At 38.8% G+C, this 17,692-nt stretch overlaps 1 protein-coding gene across 2 annotated transcripts in view; it reads right to left on the reverse strand.

The window, feature by feature from the left end:
* Nucleotides 1-3,893: 3,893 nt before the first annotated feature.
* The window catches only part of tenm2a (teneurin transmembrane protein 2a), a 797,630-nt gene continuing 783,831 nt past the window's right edge, over nucleotides 3,894-17,692 (reverse strand). For both annotated transcript variants that reach the window (XM_060836884.1, XM_060836885.1), the window contains 4 exons: nucleotides 16,629-16,925; nucleotides 7,406-9,020; nucleotides 6,374-6,504; nucleotides 3,894-5,201 (listed from right to left, as the gene is read on the reverse strand). In XM_060836884.1, the coding sequence (XP_060692867.1) occupies nucleotides 4,440-5,201; nucleotides 6,374-6,504; nucleotides 7,406-9,020; nucleotides 16,629-16,925 (2,805 nt within the window). In that variant the 3' untranslated portion in view covers nucleotides 3,894-4,439. The remainder of the gene's footprint in view (nucleotides 5,202-6,373; nucleotides 6,505-7,405; nucleotides 9,021-16,628; nucleotides 16,926-17,692) is intronic.

Genomic DNA, 17,692 nt, shown 5'->3' on the forward strand with positions numbered 1-17,692 from the left:
TTGACCTTATGTAAGGCATTAGCTTGGTCTCAGCATCCAGTTCTATGCTTCATTCTTTAGGGAGAATGTGAAGAAAGCACTAAAGAACTTCTTGAGAATGGTTCTAGGGATGAGGAATTTGAGTGATGAAGATAGATTGGAGAAGTTGGGATTATTTTCCTTAGAGAAGGGAATGCTAAGAGGAGATATGATTGAGGTATTCAAAATCCTGAGAGGTCTGAACAGAGTAAAGGAAGAAAATGTTCCAAATTATGAAAGGATCCAGAGCAAAAAGGCAGAGATTTAAAGTAAGTAGTAATAGAAGCAAATGTAATATGTGGAATAACTTCTTCAACCATTGGGTAGTTGGGTTCTGGAATACACTGCCTATGCATATGGTAGAGTCATAATCAATTGAGGTGTTCAAAAGGAATTAGATAGTTACTTGCAAATATGCAACGTATTGTGTTACAGGGAGAAAGCAGGTGAACCTCACTAGGGATATGTTCATTTGTAGAGCCAGGAAAGATATAGAAGGCTTAATAGTGTCCTTTTGCAGTGTAACAAATCTGTGATTCTGTGATAAGTCCCTTATAAATGAGATTCCCTCCTTCTAGTCTCACAAACTCTGGCAGCAGCACCACTGGCAAGGACAATTGCTTCAATCTTGTTACAACCATGTGAATCATTTAGCATGGAATTTTGAGTCCAAAACATTTAATCAAATACTACAGCTTGAGTTCTCTATGGAATAGAATTGCTTTTAGATCTGTTTTGAATGCAAATGCCTTAACTTAATTGAAAGCTTTCAACCTATTTTCTTCCTGGAACTACAACCTTCTGGATGTTCTGGTAGAATATGGAATGAAAAAATGAATTAGTTTACCAACCATGTAGTGTCTTCTTTATTCTTTGAGACTGGAAGGCAATTTATAATAGGCATAAATGCATTGTTAGTTCAATCTGCATCTGTTGAATCATATAGTAACCGGACGAAGCCATTTGGGCCATTTTGAATCTGCTGATTCTTTGAAAGATTTATTGAATTGGTCCAGCTTCTCTACTTTTTCCTACTTTACCACAAACCTTTCTTCTTGCTGATTTTGGAGCTTCTGCACAAATTAGCTGCTATGTTTACTACATTATTAAAGTGTCTACACTTCAAAAGTACTTCATTCGTTGGAAAGCATTTGGAATGAGTTGAAGTCATGAAAACCTTTTATTTATAAATGCAAGTTATTTATTTTGCTTATACCTAATTCGCTTTCAAAAGTTACTGTTAATATAGTACAAAAACTGAAAATGTTCTCCACATGTATCCATCCATTCAACGAAGTGAACATTTTCCTTTCAGAAAGATCCATTATATGCTTAGGTTATGTCAATACTGTCATTATTAAATGTGCTTGTTGAAGTTAGTTACTATTATTTTTAGGTTCTGTGATAAATTTCTTTATAGAGATACGTAAGTTTATAGATATGCTTGTGCACATACTTCATAGTGTTATTGGTAGATATCAAAACTCAGAAGCATGCCTGATGTCTTTACCAGATATATATAGTACAGTCACTAAAATTATTTCAAATTATTCTTTATAAATTTAAATTTAACTATTCACTAGACGTGTAATTAGTCCAGCTGAAAATCAACCGACTCAACATAGATTAAGGTTGAAACCTGGAACCTTTCTGTTTGTTTATGACTGTATACCAATACCAGTCTGTGCTGACAATCATTGAACCAGTGGGATGCTATGATGTGTTATAGATGATAAAGCTTCATAACGCCATGTCTTTTCACAGTTCAAAACTGAATCAAGAATATAAGATACCATTCACAAAATTTAGCCAGTCCTTTCAATTCATCAGTGACTTTATTTCAAACGGTGGGAACCTTGTCACCATTCCTGCTGATTTTCCAGATCAGCAGCACCTTGAGGTTTATAGGTTTCCTATAGGTTCAAAAATCATAACTTATGCGAATTCTGAGCTGGAGAGAATTCGAAACCCTGTACATAGCTACCTCTGTAATCCCTATCTAACTACAATGTAGATGTACGTATAACGTGGTGACTGCAGCATTTTAAGAAGGTGTCTCCGCACTGTTCAAGGGCAATTCAGTGTTTAGAGAAAGGCAATGCACCCACAGTGTACTGTTTGGCTTTCTGTATGCATGTGACTTCTAGATCCATCATTTTATAAAACCTCCTTAACTCCTTTCTTTTCCACTAGATCCCTTTCACGGTCTGCTTCACAGTTCTATTGTCCTCCTCATAAATTTGTTTGCTACATGCTAGGTGAACAAATTCTTCCCTGTGTTTCAGTCCTCTAAATTCAGGAAATTTTTGGGATTTCCTCTATTAATGTCATATAGTTAAACACCATCCCAGGTGGCCCAATTGCCAAAGCCACTTACATGGTGAATTATCAATTTTGGAGATCCTAGGACATTCTAGGACAAGCCAAGCAGAGATACACATGAGAATTCCTTGAAGCATAGTATTCTAACCAGAACTCAATCAACAAACACATCGATTTGGATCCCATCTGTCACACTCTGAGAAAAGTACAGGAAACAACATCACCAACCCAAGGAAAGCAAGTCATGTCACCAGTGCTTCACAGGAGGCTCATGATGATAGCAACTGGTATGGTTACGAAACATCTGAAAATGAACCTTCCAGCTCAGCAAGCAAATTTACATCCATGGTGGATTATTTCTTCAGGTGTTAATACACCTCATTTCAGTCCTCACCCATCAATATCTATGTAATTGTTATCTATGGCATGCCTAGCAAATGCTTCCTTTCTTAACCTTGCAACTTCCTTTGCACATGTTTCTGAGGCTTCATCCTTGGCTTTTTCCTCCTCATCATGTGCAGGCATAATGTGTAAACATGAAGTCAGCTCGCATGCATATGCTGACAACATCCTAAACTCCACTCCTACTTGTCCAGCCCCCATCCTATTTACAATCCTGCTTGAAGTCCTACCTTTATGATGATCAACTGGCAATAACCTACAAAATGGAGTCTAGTACTGAGCAACTGGGAATAGACCCTTCTTGTTTGTCAAAATAACAGCTGATTATAAAATTTGAACTGCAGTAGAGTATATTCTTCATGTTGAAAGTGAATGAGCAAGTACCTGGTTAACACTTTGATTTAGACAATACCATTGCGACAATCTCTGATTTTTATATCCGTTAAGACTCAGCTCAAACAACATTACTGACAAGGATTGATCACAGCTCAAACTTTATTTTGAAAATATTTGAATACCCAAGGACATGGTTGTAATATTCTATAAATATGGGTTCACAATATCAGACATTTTTCAGTTTTAAAGACTTTATTTTCAAGTATATAAACATTTTTGAAACACTTTTACATAAATTATTTCATTTCCTGTGACTAATATTTGCTGAGCAGCAAAATCAGAAATTAATATAAAAACCTCCATGGACAATTCTTCCAGATACAGTATTACAAAAAAAAATAATAAAGTTCTCAATTTGCCTTCTGGTGACTGCAGCGTGATTGTCGTAATTTGAGAGGCAAGTAAAGCAGGGTACCATCATCGATCATTTAACTTTGTTAGCAGCAATTGTGCTTCCTGCTCCCTTCCCCTTCCCTCTCCCGTGCCTCAGTGAACAGGGTCAGTGAAAAGCAGTGCCATTTGTAGCAGTGAAACATTGGCCACAACTCTACCATAAACCATTACTGACGACTACTTTTAAGAAACTATGCAGACTACACCCTGCAAACGTCAATCTGTCCACAACGTAGTTTTATTTAAATTTCTTTTAAAAAGAGTACGACGGTGTGTATGACAATAACATATTTTGTTTATTAATTACGTCACGCCCTCAGAAACATTATGGCCCACCCCACCCCCTCCCAAGTAGGAATGCAGTAACTATAACCTCCAAGGCTTACTGTGTCCACTACAGTTGCTATGGCAATAAACAAAACAATACATCAGTGTAAGAAGTCTGGCCCAGGCTTTGACAGATCAGTACATTTCTGGTATATTCAAACAAGCTTTCCTTCAGGCCATATATTACAAAAGGTTGCAATTTATGAAGTTCCTGTTTCATTCAAGATGGGCATTTTGGACTCAAGTCTTTTAACCGAGACACCCATGAGGCAGTAAGTTTACTGAGTCAAGAAGAGAGATTTGTCTTTTTTTCAATATAAGCCCAGAGGACCTGAGCTATCCTATAAAAAGGGGTACTTGTCAAGTAAATAGTTTTCTCTTTGGGTCCCAGTCCACTCCAGAGAGTCCTCACATGCTGAAGAACAAGATGAAAACTCATTTAATATGAATTTGAATCTTTTCTTCAGTTCCCAAAGTCACTTACTTTCAGTCCCCTTTAGAGTATCCATCTCCTTAGGAGAGGAGATAGTGATTGTGATCACCCTTCCAGCTCTTGCCAGAGATGACAGCAGTTCGGTTTGTTACCTCTTTCCCATCTCATTCTGTCTCAGGAACTGAATATTGGTGGGGCTATCAGCCAGCTCTGGGTACTGTTCCACAGGCAACACATAGTACCCATCGTATCCTTGAACTCTTCCAGAGTTCAGCAATTGTTGTTTCTCGCCTTCAGTCCACAGCCGGTTTCCTTCCTTGCCATCCCTTGCCTTCTGCTGTTCTTTAGTCCAGGCATTCACCAGAGCTCTTAGCCTGGCCTGGTCCAACAGCCTTGCTCTTTCCTCTTCCAATGTGTCTGGTGTAATTCCATAGCGAATATTTAGCAACAGGGCACTGTACTGTAGTTCAATATTTGTGAACCTTCGAGTCCTTCCATTAAGTAGAATTGTTGGCTGCGAAACTGTGATGTTAATTCCATTCTCTAGGACTTTTCGACCACTTGTCATGCCCAAAGTTGCCAGGTCTCCATCTGATGAACCAATTTTCACTAAATAGTGTGAATCTCTTCCATTAATAGTGTAATGCATTTTGTCCAAGTAGTAGGCATTGTTAAGAATAGATGCTATTTTCCGATTATCTTCACTTGCAAGGGAAGTTACACCTGTTGTTATTCTGCCTTCCTTGACAGCAAACATTATTCCCTTTCCAATGATGGAATTAGTGGCTGAAAACCAGTGTCCTGACCTGTCCTTGTGACCTGCCCTGGAGAATTTGGGGAGTGAGCATCCTTCCAGTGCCATAAAGGCATTATTGAGTCTTTCTGCTGCTTGTTGAACCCCTGAAATAAACTGAAAATCAAATCATAAAAGGTATATGGAGAGTATTTGCATCTTGGTCAACATTAACAGTGCAGCGCCATCAATGGTAGGAAGTACTGATGGAAAGGGGATGGGATAACTCTTCTCCCCCCCTGTAGAAAATTGCCTGGTTTGGCAAGCAACAAATTTGTAGCCGTGCTCTAGCTCAATCCAATTCTGAAGCCCAGGTACAATTTATTTTAACCGTATGATATTTATTACCTTTCTTCCTCCTTGGGTAGGGTTCCAACATGCAAGGACTGAAAGGTTAAGTATTTAATTTTATTTTATTAGGAGAGGTTAATGCCAGAAGTGTTTAAAGGAAGGAGAATGGAGTTCAATACTACCATTTAGAATACTGGTTAGAATGGAATCTGAAGAAAAGTTGGAGAGATCAACAACTTAACTGAGACAGGTTTGAAGAAAAAATAAAAGACTTGAGAAACCAAGAAAACAAAATGAGAAAATGTGAAACTAGAGGAATGATTCAGGGCTTGTGGGAATTGGGAAGTTACAGCTTGGTGAATACAAAGAAAAGGGAGAAGATGAAGAGGCAGAGCTAGTTGATTGAAGGATGGAAAAGAGAATGGGCTTGTTTCATTTGTTATTCAATGTGAAGAGGTGGGGAAATAGATGTAAGGAGATATAACTGAAGGTAGAGAAAGAGAATAATGGTTTCCACACTTTCCACGATGATTCTACATTCGGGAAAGAGTTTTAGCAGATGAATGTGGGGTCCATTAAAGCTTGATGTAGTCTTTCTCGATCTTTTTGTGTCAACGTGCCAGTTACATTGAAATCTGTGCCAATTAGACTTGAGAGAACAATGATTTAGATAGTACCAGAGTGAATGACTGGGATGAGAGACAGGAGAGTATTTTCTGAGAATAAGGGCATAATTTGGTGGTGATGAAGGTGAATAGAAAATAGAGATTTTGTTCTTTATTAAACATGAATGCATTTTAGTATTTGTTGACTAACTAATTTTTGTACTGATCTCTACAGCATGTGAGAAAATAATTGGTAGATGTCTGGACATTTGATAGCAGAGGCAGTTAGAATAATAGAAGTCGTGAGGTATAAAAGTGCTGGCAGATAGTGCTGGCAGAGAATGTGGATAAGCAGGCTGATAATAATCGCTTAATTTAAGTTTGTTTCCATACCTGTACATTGTCACGCTCTTGACTCTCCACTAGTTCATAAGGTGGTGCAGCAAAACGAACTGCTGGTTTCGGGAATCCAGGAATAATGTTGTACAACTGAAATCCGAACATCACAAGCCAGCTTTTTACATCTGCAGGAAGGCAAAATTTAAACTGGATGAAGATTGGTTAGGATATAATTTCCAACATCAGTGTTTTGTATGCTCCTTTCTCTGCCAGCGTTACATCAAATAGTTGCTGTAATTTACTGCTTAATGTAACTGAAGTAAAAGTTTGAATGGAAAAGCCATAAAGTTGCCTCAATGGGAAATACTGTATTCAAATGAATAACAGCATTTCAAAAGTTAAGACACTTTATTACAGCACAATCAACAATTGTAATCCCTCAAATCTAAGCTACTGGTCATCAAACAGAAAGTGCTCCATCCCTGGCACAATCGCTTCCCCATGCTCCCAGGTATCCTTATTCTAAACAACCAAATTCAGCCACATATATTTTTCATTCTTCAGACAAATGCTGACATTCATGAAGATTACACATACATTGGAGCACAAGCTCAATACTAAGCAGGTTTGTGGCCATGCTTTAGTTTGCAAAGATTTTAAAATGATGGTTGTGAAAGCAAGGTGTCCATCCTCATGCTTCCTCTGTTTATCATGTGATGCTAGCAAAGGCCTGAGAGAGATCATTTACTGATAGTCTCAGGAAGTGAATGCTGCATGAAATAAAAACCCACAAGGGTAAAAAAGGGGATAAAAAGCTCCCTTGCCACTTATCTAGAAACAAAACTAACAGAAACATCTGAATGGAGTCTTTTGCTAATCCCGAGTGATTATACAAATCCAACAAACATTCCCTTTCTGCTGAAATCAGTGTAAGTTGATTTATGAATTAATTGCTTCCATGCTAATGCATCTTTAAAAGACTTTGCTAATAGGTTGATACAAGTTTGACATTCTTTTTAATACAGTTTACATAGTGATGCATGTTGTCCTTATATTTTGATGTATCATTGATCTTACCAATCTTACCTGTAACGTAATCTTCAACATCATGCACATTGCTGAGAGGATTGTTATTTTTGAACATGTATAAGTTAAAGGGTGCAGGATCTTTGCCAATATCATTCCAAATGGAATAATCTGGAGCTGTCCAACGTCCAGCCAAGACATCATAATCTCTCTGGCCAAAATGTACCAACTTTGTCAGAGAGTCATACAAGCCACCATGGAATCCCACTATTAGTTGGAAGTCTGGATTAGAATCATGGTAAATTTCACCATAGGCAGTATATTGAAGTTGCTTGATCATTAGGCCTCTACTGCTGAAGACTGCCAAAGGTGTTCCAGTGTTATCTGAAGCAATATAGAATTCTTCTCCACTACTGATCTCCATGGCAAAGAGATGACCCTGGAGGTCATAATATAGGGAAGTGATGTCTGAACTGGAATGATTATAAACATGGGTTACCCTGGTTGGGTTGTTAAGATCTGAATAGAAGAACTGCAGATGCTGCCCAAAGTTAGTTTTGCTGGAGACTCGACGTCCCAAACCATCATAGCGGTACTGTACACTCCAACCATTCGTTTTGCTGTAAACCCGAGTAAGCAGACACTTAGAGTTGTATTCAAATACATCAGAACCTCGCTGAGAAAGAAGACCATCCTCATCGAACTTGTACTGGACATCTCCAAGCCGGGTAACGCGGTCTCTTAAATCATAACGTAATGGCATGAGGCGAATGCTACTCCCAGCGGTCAACAGGTGCAGGTTTCCATTTAAATCATAACTGTAGCGCCAGATTGTCTTGTCATTCACAGCAACAGTCTGCAACTGCCCATCTCCATCATAGTCATATGTATATTTGGTAGTATTTGCATAAGGACCAAGCTTAATCTCTCTCTTAATGACTCTCCCCATGCTGTCATACTGAACTGTCATCCAGTACATGAGCGACCTGAATATCTCGTACTGAACTTCTTTGATGCGTCCATGAGTATCAAAGTGCTTACTCAAGGTCATCACAGCTGTAGTGATGATCTGATTTATATCATAATATATGACTCCAAACTTCCCAAAATGCTCAACTTTTCCTGATATCTCATCATATCGGTATAGGTCAACAGGGAGTGGTGTTTCACTGATAATGGGCTTCATGCTGGCAACTCGAAAGCTGTTGTCGTGGTAGGTATAATCAAACCGTGCATTTACCATGCCTTCCTCAGAGAATCTATAGATTTGCCTGTCTATCAGAGGACCAATTTTCCTGTATCGGATTGTGCAGGAGAACCCACCACTTTGCAAGTTGACCATTTTAAGCACACCTGTTGACTCATCATAACCAAAGGTGACAGCAGTGCTGTCATAAAGAACCTCAGAGAGCTTGGACAACTTTCCGTATTTATAGAACACCTGGCGCCCAGTGCCTAAGTACGCATATTTCAGGATTCGACCTTCTGTTGTGAAATCGAATATCATCGATGCATTGCTTTCAGGGGGATGATAGATATTGCGGATGTAACCAATAGAATTATGAGTTGACATGGTATGCCTGGCTACACTGGGCATTGTGACCGCATGGAGATGACCTGTTTGGTCAAATTCAAAGATATATTGCCGTTGACTCTGGAGAAGTAACACCATAGACTGTAAAAGAAAAGAGAAAGTTTTAGAAATGGAATAAATCCAATAACTTTTGGCAATTAATTTTCTGGCAATCCCTTCATGTACTTTGAGACTATTACCTTTTACTGATGATTCAAATTTACAGATGCTAATTGCCCTACTGTGCATTTATAATGTCCAACCATTACTTGTGGTGCTCAGCAATTCAACCACAAAGGAACACCATAAGTGATCCTGTTCCCTCACACAATGGGTGCAAAGAACTAATTACAGCAGCTGTCTTTGCTGAGCACTAATAAATGATAATCGAGTTTTAAAAGGTTTTCTTTCTTTAGCTGAGAGTCACAAGTAGCGCCTCTACTGTGGCTCAATGAGATCAACTAATTCTAAACAGACTGTGGATTAAAACTACAATTATTATGGCGTACACGGATTAGCAACTTGGATTTGAATATGAAGTGTATTTTTTGTGAATGGAGTGCAACTGACAAATAGGGTACAGATATTATCTGTGATTTTTTAATTACACATTATGCAGCAATAACTTTCAACAAGAAATTGATCAGCACTTGAAAGGGAAGTCTTTGTTTGGTTACAGTAGGGGTAAGAGGAGTGGGAGTAATTGAATACTTCTTTCATCATGCCAGCACAGGCATGATGAATTAATTGGCCGCTTTCTGTTCTGTAGTATTCTTTGATAAAGATGTTGTCATAAACTCAGTTATTCTATTTGTAAACTGCTCCAAGCTTTGTGCTTTGAGCTGTTCAATTGATTAGATGTTTGAAAAAACTCAGCGAATGTTGTCCTAGCAGAAATGCTGAAACCTAACATTAAGAAGGATATGGTGGAGTATTTTAAAATTCTCAAGGCAATCAGGCAGAGTCAACATTGTGCTATGAAAGAGACCTTATTTTTGATGATGTTATTGGAGTTCTTTGAGAAAGTAAAAAGGACACAGAATAAAGGGAAATCCATGGAAGCATTTTACTTTGATATCCAGAAGGTGTCTGACAAGGTGTCACATCAAAGGCTGCTACACAAAATAAGAGCTCATGGTATGTGGGTAATATATCAAGCTGGATAGGGGGACGATTAGCAAACAGGAAATAGAGTAGCCATAACTGGATCATTTTCTGAATCATCTGTGCATCAAGGAGCCTCAGTAAAACTGGAGTCAATGGGAATTGAGGGAAAAGCTGGTTGGAGTTATATCTAGACCAAAGGAAGACTGTTATGGTTGTTGGATGTTAATCATTTCAGCACCAGGGCATCTCAACAAGGTTTTCTCAGGGTTATTTTCTTTAGCACAACCATCTTTAACTGCTTCAATAAATGATATTTCATCTATCACATGGTCAGAACTGGGGATGTTCACTGAGGACTGCACAATGTCTAGCACTGTTTGTCAATCCTCAGATATGGAAGCAGGCCACGTCCAAATATAGCAAAACCTGGACAACATTCGGGCCACACAAGTGCTAGCCAGTAGCATTTCCAACAAGAAAGAATCTAATAAGATCTTCTTGACAATGAGTGCACAACCATAATTGAATCCCCACTATTAATGTCCTGGAGTCACCACACTGACCTGAAACTGAAGTGGACCAGTTATATAAATACTTTGCCTACAAGAGCAGGTCAGGAGCAGTGGATAACCTACCTCCTACCTTCCCAGTGTGTGTTCACCATCTAAAGGCACAAGTGAAACTTGAAAGGATTCAGAAAAGATTTACAAGAATGTCGCCTGGGTTGGAGGATTTGAGCTACAGGGAGAGGCTGGATAGGCTGTGGCTGTTTTCCCAAAGCGTCGGAAGCTGAGGGGTGACCTTATAGAGGTTTATAAAATCATGAAGGACATGGATAGGATAAATAAACAAAATCTTTTCCCTGGGGTGGGGGAGTCTAGAACTAGAGGACATAGGTTTAGGGTGAGAGGGGAAAAATTTAAAAGGGACCTGGGGCAACTTTTTCATGCAGAGGGTGGTACGTGTATGGAATGAACTGCTGGAGGAAGTGGTGGAGGCTGGTACATTTACAACATTTAAAAGCATCTGGATGGATATATGAATAGGAAGGGTTCAGAGGGCTTTCGGCCAAGTGCTGGCAAATGGGACTAGATTAGATTAGGATATCTGGTCGGCATGGACAAGTTGGACTGAAGAGTCTGATTCCGTGCTGTACATCTCTGTGACTCTAAGTAAAGAGTGTGATGCGATCATCCTGATTTACTTTTGGCTGAGTGGGGCTCCAACTTCTGCAAATAACTCAAATTCTTCATCTTTTTCTGCAATATTTCCAACTTCCTATAGCAGGGCGACCAAAACTGTACACAGTAATTCAAAGGTGGCCTCATCAACATCTTGTACAACTGTAACATGACATTCCAACTTCCACACTCAATGATTTGAGCAATGAAAGCAAGCATGCTAACTGCCTTCTTTATCACTGTCTGCCTGAGATGCAACTTTCAAAAAACTATGTACGTGAACTCCTAGGTCTCTCTATTCATCACGGCCCTACCACTTACTGTATATGTCCTGTCCTTGTTCATCTTACCAAAATGCAACATCTCGCATTTATTTAAACTCCATCCGTCATTTCTCGGCCTATTGGCCAAACTGATCAATATCTCTTTGTAGTCTTAAGTAGCCTTTTTCACTGCTGAAAATGTGTTGCTGGAAAACCGCAGCAGGTTAGGCAGCATCCAAGGAGCAGGAGAGTCGATGTTTCGGGCATGAGCCCTTCTTCAGGAATGAGGAATGAGGAAACCTTTTTCACTGTTCACTACACCACCAATTTTGTTTCATCCGCAAACTTACTAATCATGCTTCCTAAATTCTCTTTCATTGTCACTGGATCAAAATCCCGGAACTCGCTTCCTACTACCACTGTGTGTAGGTCTCAACAGTCCAAAGACTGCAGATGATTAAAAAGCCAGCTCACCACCACCTTCTCCAGGGCAACAATTGATGGGCAATAAATATTTGACCTGCCAGTGACCATGAATAACATTCCATGAACGAATAAAAAAATCCCACACGTGCATTCTGTTACCAGATCCCTCTATTGCCCTGTCCTTCACCAACTATTACTCAATTCCTGAATGATGGCATTGCCTCTGTTTGTTAATTAGAATATTTATTTATGAGAGAAATATATAATATTTAACTAATCCACAATTATTGATTGCACACAGACTCATATGTTGCATTTCATAAGTGGTGAGGTATAGAGAACATCCACGTTTCAGAAATGAGAAGTAGCAGCTGACACTGTGCATACAAGTCGTAGAAGTAATTCTGATTGCCTTTAGGGCAGGAATAGAGGTACCTTCTGCTATTCAAGTGATGGGAGTGAACAAAGGTAACTGAAGCTTGCAATAGTGCCTCATTTTCTGAGGCACTACTCTAAAATTCTAAAAAAAAAGCCATAGTGTAGCATTGGAATTCTGGGGAGCCAGAGCTTTCTGGCAAGACACTTCACCAAATAAATAAATACTTGAAAGCAGGAAAGTAATGACATTGCTGAGTGTTCAGCTTGAAAAGTTGATGATTTGCTAACTTGTTTTGGAAAACTGGCCACGTGATCCACAATCAAATATTGTGCTCAGAAATTAAAGTTGTTTTTAAAATGAAATCACTAAGACTTTAAACTAGTGAGGGGGAGGGGGAAGGGAAGGGGAAAATGACAAGAAGTATGATGGTAAATAAAAAGGTAAGCAGCAGGTTAGCATGTGTGCAGGAGGGTTTAACTACAAGGCAGACTATGAAAGAAGTAAAAAGGAAGATAACTCAGGAGGTATTGTTCAAGATGTTGAAAATCATGTGGGTATGAAAACTAGCATAACTTTAACTGAATGCTTGTAGCATTTGTAACAAGGTCGATGAGTTACTGGCACAAATCATTGTGAATGAATATTATATAGTAGCCATTATGGAGACATGGTTACAGGATGATCATGATTGGGAGTTAAATATCCAGGGGTATCAGACTATTTGGGAGGACAGACAGGAAGGTAAGGGATGTGGTATAACTCTGATAATCAAGGATGACATCAGGTTGGTGCTGAGAGACAATTTACATTCAATGGAGAATAAGGTTGAATCCATTTGGGTGGAAATTAGAAATTCTAAGAAGAAAATGTTACTGATAGGTGTATAGGTCACCAAGTAAAGGCATCACGTTAGGGTGGGCAATAAACAAGGAAATAACTAATGCCTGTAAAAAAGGTGTGGCAATTATCATGGGGGAATTTAATCTATATTTCAATTGGTTAAACCAGCTTGGTCAGGGGACCCTTGAGGAGGAGTTCGTTGAGTGTATCCACGATAGTTTTCTTGAACAGGATGTAATGGAACTGACGAGGGAGCAAGCTATCCTAGATCTGGTCTTGTGTAATGAGACAGGAATAATTAAAGACCTCACAGTTGGGGATCCTCTTAAATGGAGTGATCACAGTATGGCTGAATTTAGAATATAAATGGAGAGTGTGAAGATAAAATCCAATACTAGGATCCTGTGCTTAAACAAGGGAGACTACAATAGAATAAGGGGGGACTTGGCTAAAGTAGACTGGAAACAAAGACGTTATGGTGGGAGAGTTGATGAGTAGGGGAGGGCTTCCAAAGCAATTTTTCAAAGTGCTTAGCAAAAGTATATTCCAGTAAAAATGAAGGAATGTAAGAAAAGAGTAATCTGCCATGGGTGTCTAAGGAAATAAGGGAGGTTATTAAATTGAAAGAGAAGGCATACAAAGTAGCCAAGAACAACAGTAAGCTAGAAGATTGGGAAAGTTTTAAAGGTCAACAGAAAGCCACAAAAAGGGCTGTAAAGAAAAGTAAGATGGACCATGAGAGAAAAAAAACTAGCATGGAATGTAAAGACAAACAGCAAAAATTTCTATAAATATATAAAACAAAAAGGAGTAGCTAAAGTAAATTTTTGTTCTTTAGAGTGTGAGAAAGGGCATTGATCATGGGATATAATGAAATGGTCAAGACATTGAATAGGTATTTTCTGTCGGCCTTCACAGCGGAGGACATGAATAACATGCCTATAATAGGCAAAGAGTCAAACGTAGGTGAGGACTTGGAAATAATCATTGTTGTGGAAGAGCTAGTGTTGGGCAATTTAATGGAGCTAAGGATAGACAAGTCTCCTTGTCCCGATGGAATGCATCCCAGGACTACTAAAAGAGATGGTTGAAGAAATAGCAAGTGCACCTATGTAACTTTTCAAAATTCGCTGGACTCTGGGGCAGTTCCAGCAGATTGAAAAATAGCAAATGTGATACCACTGTTTAAAAAGGGAAGTAGACAAAAGATGGGGAATTATAGATTAACTTCTGTAGTGGGGAAGATGCTTGACACTATTATCAAGGCAGGAATAGCAAGGCATCTGGAGAGAAATTGCCCCATTGGGCAGACACAGCCTGGGTTCATGAAGGGCAGGTCATGCTTAGTTCATCTTTTGGAATTCTATGAAGACATTATGAGCATGGTGGACTATGGGGACCCAGTAGATTTGGTGTACCTAGATTTCCAACAGGCCATCAACAAGGTGCTGCACAAGCGGCTGCTGCATAGTATGGTGTTAGCATAGATAGAGGATTGGTTGACTAACAGGAAGTAATGAGTGTGAATAAATGAGTGCTATTCTGGTTGGCAATCAGTAACTAGTGTTGTGGCTCAGGGATCAATGTTGGGACTGCAATTATTCACAATTTATATATGATTTGGAGTTGGAGACCATGTGTAGTGTGTTAAAGTTTACAGATGACACTAAGATGAGTGGCAGACCATTGTGTGAAGAGGCCTTTGAAACTTTGCAGATGAACATAGGTACTTTAAGTGAGTGGGCAAAGGTCTGGCAGATGGAAATCAATGTTAATAAATGCGAACTCATCCATTTTGGTAGGAGTAGCGGTAAAAAGGATTATTACTTTAATGGTAAAATGTTGCAGCATGTTGCTGTGCAAAGGGACCTGCGTGCATGAATCACAGAAGGTTGGTCTGCAGGTACAACAGATAATTAGGAAGGCAAATGGAATTTTGTCCTTCATTGCTAAAGGGGGTTGAGTTTAAAAGCAGAGAGGTAATGTTACAGCTGTACAGGATGCTGGTGAGGCCACACCTAGAGTACTGCATGCAGTTTTAGTCTCCTTACTTGAGAAAGGATGTACTGGCACTAGAGGAGCTGCAGAGGAGGTTCACTAAATTGCTTCTCGAGTTGAGGTGTTTGGCTAATGAGGGGAGACTGAAGAGACTGTGATTATGTTCATTGGAATTTAGAAGAACGAAGGGGATCTTATAGAAACATGTAAAATTATGAAAGGAATAGAGAAGATAGACTTAGAGAGGATGTTTTCACTGGCGGGTGAAACTACAACAAGAGGGCATAGCCTCAAAATTAGGGGGAAGCAGTTTTAGGACTGAATTGAGGATGAACTTCTTCACCAAGAGGATTGTAAATCTATGGAATTCCCTGCCCAGTGAAGTAGTTGATGCTACTTCAGTAAACGTTTTTAAAGCTAAGATAGAAAGGTTGTGGTGAGAGGGCAGGTAAGTGGAGCTGAGTCCACGAAAAGATCAGCTATGATTTTATTGATTGGTGGAGTGGGGTCAAAAGGGCCAGATGGCCTACTCCTGCTCCTAAGTCTTGTGTTCTTACGTAAATGATGAATTGATGGAAAATATGAGATATGCTTAGTGTACAAAATATTTTCACCAGAATTTTTCGAAGTTTCCTTTCCAAATTCATTAATAAATAGAGAGGGATTCACTCAATGCAATGAACATTGAAGATGGAGCCTGGGAACATCTTGTCTCACTAAAATTTGAGGTATAAAACCATCGTTTGCTGTTTCTCACTGTTTGTAAGTCAAGAAACAAAGTTCATATTGGAAAACAGGAATTCGTCAAACTAAAATTGTCCAATCACTCAAGCAAGCCAAACATTAGGCAAAAAGCAGAAAAATGCTTAAGAATTTTAGCACTGAGGGTAATAATGCTAATTTTAACTTACAAATTCAAAACTTACATAGTTAAATGCTCTTGGAGCTCAGTATGAAAGCTGTAGATTATGGGATGAAAGAGGAGGCCATTGACAGGTGTACAGTCCATTCTTCTGGCTACCAACTAGCCAGTGAACTTGAAAATTATTCACATTGTTTGGTGTAATGCTGACCATGTATATTGAATATTCTCACAGTACATTCCATACTCGATGGATCCATTACAAGTACTAACAGAACAGTAACATTACATGACTTTCACAATTTCGTCGAGTGCATGACAATGAAGGTATTTTTCAGATACTTTTCACCCGTGTAGCTAGTTTTCATTACAACCTCGAGCAAACTTGTTACTGTTCACAGGTAGAATAGGTAGCTAGGCCCATCTTTCAACATAGGACAAAAAATGGTGCATGGACTCTGTGCTGCATCTCAAAAAGAAGCAATTCATCTAACTTCTATCAAATGTGTTATTATATTATCATTTGCTTTCACGTTCAAACTCCACAATCTTACTTATTGTTCACATTACTTAAACAGCTGCAAGGCAATGAGGGGAACCTGGAAGAACTAATGTCTTATTAATGATAATAGAACTAATTGCTTCTAAACATACTTTATCAAGGTAAGCGTAGCTCCAGACTTTTCCATCAGAGAAAATGCGGGATATGATCCTGCCTTTTTCATCGTAATCAGTTTTCTCGCTCATTGCACCACGTTGAATTCCAATTACTTTCCCAGTAGACGAATAAGAGACATTAACTGCAGCTAGACCACTGCTTGGGAGCCAGATTGTGGGGCGACCCAATGCATCATAAATAATCCTCAATGTGAATTTTCGATGATCATCATAAATCTTCTCTGTCCGGGAATTGCGATCAAAATCAATGGAAAGCAAGTTTCGTCCATGCAACTGCATAAAATTAAAGAACCACAATCATAAATGTGTCTCTCCTTACTTAAAACAGACCACATGTGGGATTACTGGGGCAATTTATTTCATTTTAATTATAATGTCTTATGCCTGGCGTAGATGATTGAATTTTGTGCCTTTGCCAATAAAGGAGAAAGCTTTCAAATGACATTATCATCAATATGATTTAAGTGATTGCAATCTGGCAGGAGTTCAAAAAAATTGCGATGCATTCAGCCTTTGCTAATGAGCATGAACACTACAATTAACAGTTTAATTATCAAATACTCTCCAAAGTTTGTTCAAAGGAAATTTTAAAGAAATGACACCTTATGTGATTTACAGTTTTTGAAAGAAAAGAATTGCATGCACTTTGCCTCTCGAAGACAATTATTTTCCGCAAGTATAAATCATGGAAATATAAAGTATAATGGGAGAGATAGATGACATGAAGAATCTTGATAAGTAATTGTGAAGTTTTTGCAATTTTGCTTTCTGTTTAAAAAGGAACTGTTTTCATGGAAGTCACTGTATACTGTTTATTTAATGGGTTTGCACCTGAGATTCCTCACAAGGGAAGAATGAAAGAATGAGTCCATATCTCATCATCCTTTGTATCTACCAGTGGCCAAATTACAGAATCATTCCCTGTATATAGTCAAAGATAAGTTGCTTCATATGAGTTGTTTTGCACTGCTGATCATAGGGGCATGTGAGATGCATTAATATTTGTGTTGGGTGGAAAATAGGCTGATCATTTGTTAGTA

The sequence above is a fragment of the Hemiscyllium ocellatum genome, chromosome 16 (assembly GCF_020745735.1).
Source record: "Hemiscyllium ocellatum isolate sHemOce1 chromosome 16, sHemOce1.pat.X.cur, whole genome shotgun sequence".
NCBI lineage: Eukaryota > Metazoa > Chordata > Chondrichthyes > Orectolobiformes > Hemiscylliidae > Hemiscyllium > Hemiscyllium ocellatum.